The sequence below is a fragment of the Somniosus microcephalus genome, chromosome 16 (genome assembly GCF_052327205.1).
Source record: "Somniosus microcephalus isolate GS21.2 chromosome 16, FLI_Smic_1.0, whole genome shotgun sequence".
In the NCBI taxonomy this organism is placed as follows: Eukaryota; Metazoa; Chordata; class Chondrichthyes; order Squaliformes; family Somniosidae; genus Somniosus; species Somniosus microcephalus.
In genome coordinates this window covers 94,126,038-94,139,907 of record NC_141002.1, presented here as the reverse complement: position 1 = coordinate 94,139,907, position 13,870 = coordinate 94,126,038, and the positions used below count along the sequence as shown (strand labels likewise).

At 46.1% G+C, this 13,870-nt stretch overlaps 1 protein-coding gene across 1 annotated transcript in view; it reads right to left on the bottom strand.

Moving 5' to 3' along the window:
* The window catches only part of nt5dc3 (5'-nucleotidase domain containing 3), a 54,030-nt gene extending 51,302 nt beyond the window's left edge, over positions 1 to 2,728 (bottom strand). Inside the window, exon 1 of the mRNA XM_086009464.1 lies at positions 2,286 to 2,728. Coding sequence (XP_085865590.1) covers positions 2,286 to 2,535 — 250 coding nt within the window. The 5' untranslated portion in view covers positions 2,536 to 2,728. The remainder of the gene's footprint in view (positions 1 to 2,285) is intronic.
* Between the last annotated feature and the right edge of the window lie 11,142 nt (positions 2,729 to 13,870).

Here is a 13,870-nt window from a genome sequence, read left to right as displayed (position 1 = left end):
CCTGAAATGAGTTTCTGACCACATATCCATGGCATAACTAAGACCGCCTATTTCCACCTCCGTAACATTGCCTGTCTCCGCCCCTGCCTCAGCTCATCTGCTGCTGAAACTCTCATCCATGCCTCTGTTACCTCTAGACTTGACTATTCCAACACACTCCTGGCCAGCCTTCCACATTCTACCCTGCGTAAACTTGAGGTCATCTAAAACTCGGCTGCCTGTGTCCTAACTCGCACCAAGTCCCGTTCACCCATCACCCCTGTGCTTGCTGACCTACACTGGCTCCCGGTTGAGCAACGCCTTGATTAAAAATTCTTATCCTTGTTTTCAAATCCCTCCATGGCCTCGCCCCTCTGTAATCTCCTTCAGCCCCACAACCTCCCCGAGATATCTGCGCTGTTCTACTTCTGCCCTCTTGAGCATCCCTGGTTATAATCGCTCAACCATTGGTGGCCGTGCCTTCAGCTACCCAGGCCCTAAGCTCTGGAACTCCCTCCCTAAACCACGCCACCTCTCTCTCCTCCTTTAAGACGCTCCTTAAAACCTACCTCTTTGGCCAAGCTTTTGGTCACCTGACCTAATTTCTTATGTGGGTCATTGTCAATTTTTTGTCCTATAACACTCCTGTGAAGTGCCTTGGGATGTTTTACTACATTAAAGGTGCTATATAAATACAAGTTGTTGTTGTGTCCAGTTTCAAAATAGAGCTCCATACTTTTCTCAGGGACACACTGGAAAAAAATACAGACAAAACCTTGACAGAGATATACTGCCTAATGGGAAACCTGATCTGGGATCAGCAGTTCCAAAGATCACGTAACTCAAATTTCCTGTTGACATCCTCTCTATAAATGGACTGTCATATGGTCTCCTAGCAGGAAGACCAACTCTATTCTATTAGCCTGACCTGCTGAGTGCTTCCAGCATTTTCTGTTTATATTCTATTATAACTTAAAAGACGATGACCATCTTTTGTAGATGTTTAATGCCACTCGCACTCTAAGACCATCACAGCGCTCTGAGGTTATAGGGAGATCTGGACGAGTTATGATCTGGAATGAACTGCCTCAAAGGGCGGTGGAAGCAGATTCAATAGTAACATTCAAAAGGAAATTGGATAAATACTTGAAAAGGAGAAAATTGCAGGGCTATGGGGAAAGAGCAGGAGGGAGTGGGACTAATTAGATAGCTCGTGTCAGCCATGGCTCAGTGGGTAGCACACTCGCCTCTGAGTCAGAAGGTGGTGGGTCCAAAGTCCCACTCCAGCGACTTGAGCACAAAAATCTAGGCTGACACATAGAAAGATAGAAGATAGGAGCAGGAGTAGGCCATTCGGCCCCTCGAGCCTGCTCCGCCATTCAATGCGATCATGGCTGATCATCCAAGTTCAGTACCCGGTACCTGCTTTCTCCCCATACCCCTTGATCCCTTTAGCCTTAAGAAATATGTCCAACTCCTTCTTGAATATATTTAATGAATTGGCCTCCACTGCCTTCTGTGGTAGAGAATTCCACAGGTTCACCACTCTCTGGGTGAAGAAATTCCTCCTCATTTCTGTCCTAAAAGGCCTACCCCTTATCCTTAGACTGTGACCCCTGGTTCTGGATTCCCCGACCATCGGGAACATCCTTCCTGCATCTAGTCTGTCCAGTCCTGCCAGAATTTTATAAGTTTTAATGAGATCCCCTCTCATTCTTCTAAACTCCAGCGAGTACAAGCCCAATCGACCCAATCTCTCCTCATACGTCATTCCTGCCAGCCCAGGTATCAGCCTGGTGAATCTTTGCTGAACTCCTTCCATGGCAAGAATATCCTTCCTCAGATAAGGCGACCAAAACTGCACACAATAGCTGAGGGAGCGCTGCACTGTCGGAGGCGCCGTCTTTTGGATGAGACACTAAACCGAGGCCCCATCTGCCCTCTCAGAAAAAGATCCCATGGCACTATTACGAAGAAGAGCAGGGGAGTTCTCCCTGGTGTCCTGGGCCAATATTTATCCCTCAATCAGCATCACAAATACAGATCATCTGGTCATTATCACATTGCTGTTTGTGGGAGCTTGCTGTGCGCAAATTGGCTGCCGCGTTTCCCACAGTGACTACACTCCAAAAATAATTGGCTGTAAAGCGCTTTGAGGGGTCGTGAAAGGCCCTATAGAAATGCAAGTTCATCCTTTCCTCTTTCAAAGAGCTGGCACTGGCACGATGGGCTGAATGGCCTCCCACTGTGCTATGCAAGGCTCTGTGATCTTCACTGGCTTTAATGGCGCAGCCCGGCTCTCTCACCTTGGCTGACTTTCTTGGTCTCGTTGTACAATGCCCACAGGTAGCTCTTCATGTCCCTGGCGCCGCTGCCCGTGTAAGGAGCCGCCGGCTGCGCCTGACCCGCTGTTGCGACGATGCGCCGCCACCTCGCCCCGCCGCTCAGCGACTGGCACCAGGCGACCTGCCCGTTCGCCAGCCGCTCTCCCCGGCCTCGGAGCAGCGCCTGGCCAGCCCGCCCCGGCCACCCGGCCGCTAGCGCCCGGTGGGTCATTTTCAGAGGGTTTGCAGGGGGAGGAGTCCGGAAACTCGCACCGCCGATTCACGCTGCGCTTCCTCGACCCACCCCTGTTGTTGTTGCTGCTGCTGCTTGCTGCTGCTGCTACCCCTGTCCTTGCCCTTGGCGATGCTGCAGCCAGGAAGCCCGGCTTGCATTCACTGCTGGGGCTCTGCCCAACCAGCCTGTCGTCACTTCCCTGTTGCAATCTCACAGACAGTGGGAAGCCACCAGCTCTTAATCCCATGTGTTTCAAATTCTTAATATAGTCAAACAGCCGCAGGTCAGTCGTGCCCACAACGGGACTGGAAAGTGGCAAGTGTGTAACCTAGTAGGAGAAAGGATTTTTTTTTTAAGTTTTATATATAGCTGTATACATTTCTACCTGTTACATAAAGAAAGAACTTGCATTTATACTTTTAATTTTAAAAGGGAGTTGGACGGGTACTTGAGGATGCAGAATTTACAGGGATTACGGACAAAAATCCGGTTGTGGGGGGGGGGGGAACGTGTGGGACCAATGGTCCTGTTGAGCTGAGCAGCTGCGCATGCGGTCTGGGGGTTGCCGCGCAGGCCATTCGCCGGTTTTGTATATGGGAAAAAACCGCGCGCACACGAAAATTTTGAACGGGCCGCGCAGCCAGTTAAAGGGCCCGCGCACTGAACAAAATAAAAAATAAGAGGGAGCATTGTGTGGGACGGAAATTAGGAGGAATTTCTTCTCTCAGAGGATCGTGAATCTCCCCCAGAGAACTGTGGAGGCTGGGTCATTGAATATATTTACGGTGGAGATAGACAGATTTTTGAATGGAAAGGGAGTGGAGAGTTATGGGGAGTGGGCAGGGAAGTGGAGTTGAGGCCAAGATCATATCAGCCATGATCCTATTGAATGGCGGAGCAGGCTCAAGGGGGCCAAATGACCTACTGCTGCTCCTACATCTTATGTTCTATAAATTTCTTCACTCAGAGGGTGCTGAATCTTCGGAATTCTCTACCCCAGAGGACGGTGGAGGCTCAGTCGTTGAATATATTCAAGACAGAGATTGATACATTTTTGGATATTAAGGGAATCAAGGGATATGGGGATAGTGCAGGAACGTGGAGCTGAGGGAGAAAATCAGCCATGATCTTATTGAATGACGGAGCAGGCTCAAGCGTGAAGGAATGAGCCATATAACCTATTTAGAAAAAGACACCATCTTATGAAAGAATTCTGGCCTTATTAAAACATGACAAACTGGGTTTGGAAATTTAGAAACCGAACGATGAAATAGCTGTGAAAGAATTCTGGCTATTGAGATAAGACAGTTGTTGACCCTGAATAAATAACCTTATTGAAACAGAAGGTGCATGGCTCTGACAAGCTGACCATTTGGGAACAAAACAATGGATAACCCTGGATAAGGTGTTTTAATTTAAACTTTGTAAAGATGGCACATAAGATAAGGAACATCTGCCCTCGTAAAGATGACATAAAATAAGGATCACCTGCCGTTCACACCGTTTTAATATGGTGACCCTAGAACACCTGGAGATGAGACAAGATTCTGGCTGATGTAGCAGTAAGAATTGCAGAGGTTGGCAGAAAGATGAATAAAGATAATGAACTTGCATCAGCAGAAAACCTTAAAGGAAATACCATTGGAAAAGGGTATAAATATTGAACTCTCAAATGGGATATCAGATTCACTTTAATCGGACAAAGTGATTCTCGGCTTCAGAGGCAGCTCTGTAGTCTACCACTCTTTGTACCTCGGGGATCAAAGGTATTTGATATTGATGGCTATCCTGTATAAGAAACCCTTTAAGAACTGTAATACTGTAGCAAAGTTAAGATTTAAAAGTAAGATTCTCTTTTAAAAAGATAGTAGGTTTTCTCTTTTTAGAACTGTTAATGTGCGATTGACTGATTCACCAACTGTAAATTGCATGTCGTTTTTTAAAATAAATCTCTATATTTTTAGAATAGTCTCACATAAGTCCCCGTGTTTGCGTGGGTTTTCTCCGGGTGCTCCGGTTTCCTCCCACAGTCCAAAGATGTGCGGGTTAGGTTGATTGGCTATGATAAATTGACCCTTAGTGTTAGGGGGATTAAATACGTGGGGTTACAGGGATAGGGTGGGATATGTGTTGGTGTAGGGGTTACGGGGATCGGGTGGGATATGTGTCGGTGCAGGCTCGATGGGCCGAAATGGCCTCTATCTGCACTGTGGGGTTTCTGTGTTCTGTGTGATAAGTCTTCTGTATCAATAACTCGCGAATTCAATCTCTGTACACTCTTTAGTGGAGAGTTACATTTCTGGGGGAGTTTTCCAGACCCTCATAATATCCAGGATGTTACACACCAGCTAAATTTATTAAAAGCTCTATCTGGAGGATGGTAACATTCTTGGGCTGTTCCTTTCCTTTAGGGAAAGATAGCCCGGACCTTTAGACCCAATTAAGCGTCTTTAGGATTCGGCTAGCTCAAACTTTAGTTGAAAGTGAATGTCTGAGAAATACGCCTGATCCGGGGTTCAGGACTGCCTGCATTAGGGTTAGGGTTAGATAGGTCAACAACTGTCTTATCTAAAGGGGCTAGGACTAGTAAAAATCTCTTCATGAGGGGCCAAATGACCTACTCCTGCTCCACTTCTTATGTTCTTATGTAAGTTGAAGCGGTTGATTAGGCACGATCTACCTCTTCTGAGTCCATGTTACCTGCTGTTGTTAGTAAGGTTATTGTTGTGCAGGTGATCTTCATGTTCACACCTGCTAATCGATTCTATTATTTGACGTGGAATGGAAGTAAGGCTAATGGGTCTGTCGTTGCTGGTGTCTGTTTTGCCACCATTTGTTCTCCTTAGAGCAGAGAAGGTTAAGGGGAGATTTAATAGAGGTGTTCAAAATCACGAAGAGTAAATAAGGAGGAACTGTTTCCAGTGGCAGAAGGTTCGGTAACCAGAGGACACAGATTGAAGGTAATCGACAAAAGAACCAGAGGAGGAGAATTGTTTTACGCAGCGAGTTGTGATCTGGAATGCGCTGCCTGAAAGGGCAGTGGAAACAGATTCAATAATAACTTTCAAAAGGGAATTGGATGTATACATGAAGGGGAAAAATTTGCAGGACTATGGGGAAATGGCAGGGGAATGGGACTAATTGGAGAGCTCTTTTATAGCAGGAAACTATAGACCAGTTAGCCTAACATCTGTCGTTGGGAAAATGCTGGAGTCCTTCATTAAGGAAGCAGTAGCAGGGCATTTGGAAAATCATAATGCAGTCAAGCAGAGTCAGCATGGTTTTATGAAAGGGAAATCATGTTTAACAAATTTGCTGGAGTTCTTTGAGGATGTAACGAGTAGGGTGGATAAGGGTGAGCCAGTGGATGTGGTGTATTTGGATTTCCAGAAGGCATTCGATAAGATGCCATATAAAAGGCTACTGCATAAGATAAGAGCTCATGGAGTTGGGGGTAATATATTAGCATGGATAGAGAATTGGCTAACTAACAGAAAGCAGAGAGTCGGCATAAATGAGTAATTTTCCGGTTGGCAAATGGTTACTAGTGGGGTGCCACAGGGATCGGTGCTGGGGCCTCAACTATTTACAATCTACATTAATGACTTGGATGAAGGGACCGAGTGTAATGTAGCCAAGTTTGCCGATGATACAAAGATGGGTGGGAAAGCAAGTTGTGCAGAGGACTCAAAGAATCTGCAAAGGGATATAGACAGGCTAAGTGAGTGGGCAAACATTTGGCAGATGGAGTATAATGTGGGAAAGTGTGAGCTTATCCACTTTGGCAGGAAAAATAAAAAAGCAAATTATTATTTAAATGGAGAGAGATTGCAAAATGCTACAGTTCAGAGGGACCTGGGGGGTCCTTGTGCATGAAACACAAAAAGTTAGCATGCAGGTACAGCAAGTAATCAAAAAGGCAATTGGAATGTTGGCCTTTATTGCAAGGGGGTTGAAGTATAAAAGCAGGGAAGTCCTGCTACAACAATACAGGGTATTGGTGAGACCACACCTTGAGTACTGCGTACAGTTTTGGTCTCCTTATTTAAGGAAGGATATACTTGCATTGGAGGCAGTTCAGAGACGATTCACTCGGTTGATTCCTGAGATGAGGGGGTTGACTTATGAGGAAAGGTTGGGCAGGTTGGGCCTATACTCATTGGAATTTAGAAGAAAGAGAGGTGATCTTATTGAAACATATGATACCGTTTCCCCTTGTGGGGAAATCTAGAACTCGGGGGCATAGTTTCAGAATAAAGCCCTTTTAGAACTGAGATGAGGAGGAATTTCTTCTCTCAGAGGGTCGTAACTCTATGGAATTCTCTGCCCCAGAGAGCCGTGGAGGCTGGGACATTAAATACACTTAAGGTGGAGATAGACAGATTTTTGCAAGATAAGGGAGTGAAGGGTTATGGAGAGTGGGCAGAGAAGTGGCTTTGAGCCCAAGATCAGCCATGATCTTATTGAATGGCGGAGCAGGCTCGAGGGGCCAAGTGGCCTATTCCTGCTCCTATTTCTTATGTTCTTATGTAAAGTGCCAGTACAGGCACTGAATGGCCTCTATCTGTGCTGTATCATTCTGTGATTCTATGATTTTTTGAATATGGGTACTCCATTAACTTAATTCCAAGCTACTGGTACCTCCCCAGTGTGCATTGGCTCTCTCATAATGATTGTCAGTGCCTCACAGATCTCCTTCCTAGTCTCTCTCAGTGCCCTGAAATAAATACTATCTAACTTTGGGGGACGTAACATTTGCATATTGATTTATCATTGGCCCACAGGCACCTGTAAGGAATACCTATTATATTCACGTGTGGTCACATGCTGAGTTGTCATTGGCCTGCAGGCATCTGTAAGGACTACTATTGTTTTGAAGACCCAGACTAGGGGTCCTAATGCCATGCTTTTTCCCCACTGATGCTGTTATGAGTAAGATCAGACCTAATGCTTAATAAAAAGAGTTAAACTGTAATACTCCGTTGTCCTGCAATTTATTATTTTTGTACAAAGTGTGCAAAACAAGACATGGTGTCAGAACAGGGATTGAAAATGGACATCGTTGGAGCTCCCTTCCCTCGAATGGATTGGGAATCTTTGAACTTACCTAGAGAATGGTGCAAGTTCAAGCAACACGTGGAGTTGATGTTCTCGGGTCCACTGAAAAGCAAAGGGGAGGAAGAAAGATGCAGCTACCTACTCCTGTGGATCGGAAAAAAAGGGAGAGACATTTTTAACACATGGTCTCTCACCGCAGATGAAGCAAAGGTACTGAAAAGTTATTTGACCGTTTTGAATCATATGTGATGCCAAAGACAAATACGATATTTGCTAGGTATAAGTTTCAGGAGAAAGCACAAGGAGCTAGTGAGTCGTTTGAACAGTTCGTGACTGAGTTAAAACTGCTGGTAAAAGACTGTGAATATGCAGATAAAGATGAGATGGTCAGAGACCACATCGTGTTTGGAATACATTCAGCTAAAGTGAGAGAGAAACTTTTGAATGTTGGGTCCGGGCTAACGCTGGACAAAGCTATGGACATAGCTAGATCGCACAAGATAGCCCAAGCACAGTTGAAAACCATAACCGGCACCATGAGCAGCTCACGTGAACAGACAGTGCACGCAGTTAATAGACACACACCAAAGAACACCGCCCAGAGAGCGTGTTTCAGAACAGAAAGAACAGAGAGAGTTCTAAAAATGAGCGACACAGACATAAAACGCTTCAAAAACTGTGGATATTGTGGAAACAAGGTGCATGGGGAAAAGGAGCAATGCCCTGCCAAAGGAAGGCAATGTGCTAAATGTGGTAAATGGAACCGCTTTGCTAAAGTTTGCAGGACTGTTTTTTGAATAACAGTACACACAGTGAGTGACAGCCAGATAGAGAGCCAAATGCAGAGGAACTGTTTATTGATTCTGTGTCACAGAGTAAACAGATTTCAGAGACTGAGCAAGCCTTTGCAGATATTGAGATAGGAAAACAGGGCACAGAGCTTAGGTTTAAACTAGACACTGGAGCTCAGGTTAATGTAATTCCTCTGAGTGAGTATCACAGCTTGAAGGATGAGTGTGAGCTACAGCCCACCTCACACAGACTGACCAGCTATGGGGGTGAGCAGCTCATTGTAAAAGGCACATGCGTGATGAAATGCAAGTACAAAGAAAGCAACATGATGTTGGACTTTTACATTGTTGACACTCGAGCACCTCCAGTGCTAGGTCTAAAGGTATGTTTAGACATGGACCTCGTCAAGCTAGTGCTATCATTGACAGCACCAGTTGAGAAGCAGACAGTCATGGAGGAGTTTGCTGACGTTTTCAAAAGAATCGGACTATTCCCAGGTGAATGCACTATTCACCTTGACCCAGCAGGAACCCCTGTGGTTTACCCACTGAGAAGGATACCCCTTGCTCTACATAGTCGCCTGAAGGAGGAGCTGCAGTGCATGGAGAATACAGAAATCATCGTCCAGGAAACAGAACCGACAGAGTGGGTCAACGCGTTAGTAGTGGTTGAGAAACCATGTACGGCAAACTCAGAGTCTGTCTCGACCCCAGAGATTTGAACAAGGCTATCAAACGCCCTCACTACCCTCTAGAAACGCTAGATGACATCACACCCAAGCTAGTGGGAGCACGTTACTTCAGTGTAATGGACGCACGATCAGGATACTGGACTATCAAGCTCACGGAAGAGTCATCTAAGCTAACAACGTTCAACATACCATTTGGACGCTACCGATTTCTGCGTTTACCATTTGGTCTTATCTCAGCTCAGGATGAATTCCAGTGGAAGATCGACGAAACCTATGAAGGCCTCGACGGAGTAGTCGCAATCGTAGAAGACATCCTCATCTATGGCAGGAATAGAGAGGAACATGACAGGAACCTCCGTGCGATGCTACAAAGATCACGGGAGAAAGGTATCCGGCTCAACCCCGAGAAAAGCATAATCGGATCCACCGAGATCAGTTATTTCGGGCATCGCCTCTCAACTGATGCGATTAAGCCGGATCCAGAGAAAATCTCCGCCATCAAGAAGATGGAGCCGCCGAAGAACCGCACAGAGCTAGAGACAGTACTAGGCATGGTTAACTACTTAGCCAAGTTTGCCCCGAGCCTCTCCGAAATCAACGCACCCATGCGTCAGTTGCTCAAACAATCCAATGAGTTCCTGTGGGACAAACAACATGACACAGCATTTCAGAAAATGAAAGACCTAATCACCAGGGAACCAGGACCAGTTCTTGCCTACTTTGACCCCAACAAAGAGCTCAGACTACAAGTGGATGCGTCAAAGTACGGACTAAGTGCAGTATTACTGCAAGAAGGAAAGCCCATCGGCTACGCTTCCAGATCTCTCACAGACAGTGAAATCAACTATGCTCAAATCGAGAAAGAGCTGTATGCAATTCTGTTTGGATGTAAGTGTTTCCACCAGTGCGTCTATGGCCAACAAGTCATTGTGGAATCCGACCACAAGCCCCTCGAGTCAATCATGAGGAAACCACTAGCCGCAGCCCCACCAAGGCTACAGAGAATGATTCTTCAGCTACAAAAGTACGACTTCACAATCATTCACCGTCCAGGCAAAGACATTCCTGTCGCAGACACGCTCTCCAGAAAGTCTCTTAGCTACCAGGTCAGCAGCCTCAGTGAAGGCATGGATGTGCAGGTGCACATGGTGTACAACAGCTTACCTGTGAGTGACTCAAAACTGAAGGAGATCCGAGCAGGAACAGAGAAAGATGCACAACTCACACTGCTGAGCAAAGTCATACATGAAGGATGGCCTGAGGAAAGGAGGAAATGCCCTCAGAGCATATCTGAATTCTGGAACCACAGAGATGAACTGTCACAAATCAACAGAATCGTCTTCAAAGGGGAGAAAATCATCATTCCTACCAGTCTCAGAGAAGAGATGTGACAAAAATTCATGCTGGACATATGGGCATGGAAAAATGCAAACAAAGAGCACGTGACATTATGTTTTAGCCCGGAATGTGCAAACACATTGAGGACATTGTCGGAAAATGTTCCATTTGTCTAGAACGCCGCCCATCAAATGTCAAAGAGCCCATGATACCTCACCGTATCCCAGACAGGCCCTGGCAGGTCGCGGCAACGGATCTGTTCACATGGAACAACGAGGACTACATAGTGACTGTTGATTACTACAGCAGATTTTTTGAACTGGACAAGCTTCACAGCACCACATCTACAGCTGTGATCCACAAGCTAAAGGCAGCCTTTGCCAGGCATGGCATGGTAGAGACTTTAGTCTCAGACAATGGCCCCCAATACAAATCAAAAGAGTTCGAGTCGTTTGCCAAGGCATGGGATTTCACACATGTCACATCAAGCCCACATTACCCTCAAAGTAATGGCCTTGCTGAAAAAACTGTCCAGATTGCAAAAACACTCATGGACAAAGCCAAAGCGGACAAAAGAGACCCCTACATCAGTCTCCTTGAGTACCGGAACACTCCGGTTGACAACTTCAAGTCACCAGCACAGCTATTGATGAGCCGCAGACTTCGCTCAATCCTTCCAAGCACCAACCAGCAGCTGCAGCCAGAGGTCATCAGCTGCAAGCAAGTGCATGCAAAACGTGTACAGAGGCAGCAACACCAAAAGAGATACTATGACAGGTCAGCTAAACTACTGCTGCCGCTGCACAATGGAGAATCCATCAGAATCCAGGAGCATGACTACTGGAAGCCAGCAGTCGTCATCCAGCCAGCTGACACTGAGCGATCGTATCACGTCCGCACCCCAGAAGGACAGGTGTACCGCCGCAATCACAGGCACCTCCTGAACACCAAGGAACAGCACCGTCATTCCGACGAGAGGATCAGTTCAACAGAGTGTGATGAACAGAGCAATACACAAAACACATCATACTTACCTGAACCTAAACCTGAACCTGAATTGTAGACCGATTCAGGAGCATGCTCAGTTTCATACCACACAAGGTCGGGACGAGAGGTCAAGCCTAGAGTTATGCTTGACTTGTGAACTGTCAAAGGGTGTAGGCGGATCGCTGCCCTAAAAAAAACTGTACATCGTTATTGAAACGTTGAGATGTTTTCAGTGCTAGTTAAATGCTGAGTTTACTTATATGTTTATGCTACCGAGAACATTATGTAGAAGAAAGGTTTAAAAGTAATGCGTAACATTTTTTTAAAAAGGGGATGTAACATTTGCATATTGAATTAGCATTGGCCCGCAGGCATCTGTAAGGAATACCTACTATATTCACATGTGATCACATGCTGAGTTGTCATTGGCCTGCAGGCATCTGTAAGGACGACTATTGTTTTGAAGACCCAGGCTAGGGGTACTAATGCCATGCTTTTTCCCCACTGATGCTGCTATGAGTAAGATCAGACCTAATGCTTAATAAAAAGAGTTAAACTGTAATACTCCATTGTCCTGCAATTTATTATTTTTGTACAAAGTGTGCAAAACAAGACAGGGGGTTTATTTGTTTTGTGTCCATTTGGCCTGTCTAGAACTGCCATCGCAACAGGCTCCTCTATTGATCAGTGACCTCCCATGCTCACCATTCCACATTATTCACCCTCTTGCTGTTGATTCCACTTTGCATTTAATGGCTTTCTTCAGATCACATGCCCCCCAGTGCACATAACCTCCATTTCTCTTGTACTGCAGCGGCTGAAACACGACTTCTTGGTCTCTGCCCTGCTCTGCAATAGGGCAATGCAAATCTTGTTTGATTTAATTCTTTAAAAATACAGCTTTATCAAGTCTCTCTCTCAATTCGTATCCTCATCTCCCACCTTTTAACTTTAATTGCTCCACCCTTAGTCCTTCTTCATCTATCAAAATTCTTGGTCTCTTTGACCTTTCTCCAATATCTCCTCCATTGCTAAAGCAAGCTACAAGAAACTTGGGAGCTGCTTTCATGCCTAAAACTCCCTTTGATTAGAACAACTTTTAACTCAATAAAGCTTAAATCTGTCTCAGATTTAAACACTGTTACCAAGACAATGGCATCCATCTAACTTCTCTGTCAAACTCATTCTTTGATCTCACAAAGGCCTTCAACACTGTCAACCGTGAGGGATTATGGAGTGTCCTCCTCAAATTCGGCTGCCCTCAAAGGTTTGTCACTGATGGGCCTTCAATAACCACAAAACTAGAAGTTATAGACTTAAACAAGTAGGCTTTTAATCACTAAGATCAGAGCTAACATCTCAACACGCCGACTGGTTTACAGGAATGAGTCATACAGATCCTGGGATCTTTATGTAAGAGAAGTCGGGGCGGAGCCAAGAGCCAAGACCTGGAACCTCCCAGGTTAGTCGGGAAAGAGGAAGTGAAACTATACACAGTGGGGGAGGGTAATATACATGAGTGCAAAACGAATACAGGATCAAGACAAACAGATTTCATTACAGTCACCATCCTCCGCCTGCTTCACGACGACATGCAAGCCGTGATCCTGACCAACGGTTCCACCACAGACCCAATTCACGTACAAACCGTTGTCAAGCAAGGCTGTGTCATCGCACCAACGCTCTTCTCGATTTTCCTTGCTGTAATGCTCCATCTCACCCTCAGTAAGCTCCCCGCTGGAGTGGAGCTAATTTACAGAACAAACGGGAAACTGTTCAACCTCCGTCGTCTCCAGTCCAGATCCAAGGTCGTCTCATCCTCTGTTGTCGAATTACAGTATGCAGACGACGCTTGCGTCTGCGCTCACTCGGAGGTCGAATTCCAAGCCATCGTCAACACCTTCACCGAAGCGTACGAGAGCATGGGCCTTACACTAAACATCCATAAGACAAAGGTCCTCTACCAACCTGCCCCCGCCACACAGTACTGCCCCCCGATTATCAAAATCCACGACAAGGCCTTGGACAACGTGGACCACTTTCCATACCTCGGGAGCCTACTGTCAACAAGGGCAAACGTCGATTACGAAGTCCAACACTGCCTTCAGTGTGCCAGTGCAGCCTTCGGTCGCCTGAGGAAGAGAGTGTGTGAAAACCAGGATCTCAAACCCGGCACTAAGCTCATGGTCTACAGAGCAGCAGTGATACCCGCCCTGCTGTATGCCTCAGAGACATGGACCATGTACAGCAGGCACCTCAAAGCACTGGAGAGGTACCACCAATGCTGCCTCCATAAGATCCTGCCAATTCATTGGCAGGATAGGCGCACCAATGTCAGTGTTCTTGCTCAGGCTAACATCCCCAGCATTGCAGCTTTGACCACGCTTGATCAGCTCCGATGGACGGGTCACATTGTCCGCATGCCCGATACGAGACTCCCAAAACAAGCGCTCTACTCAGAGCTCC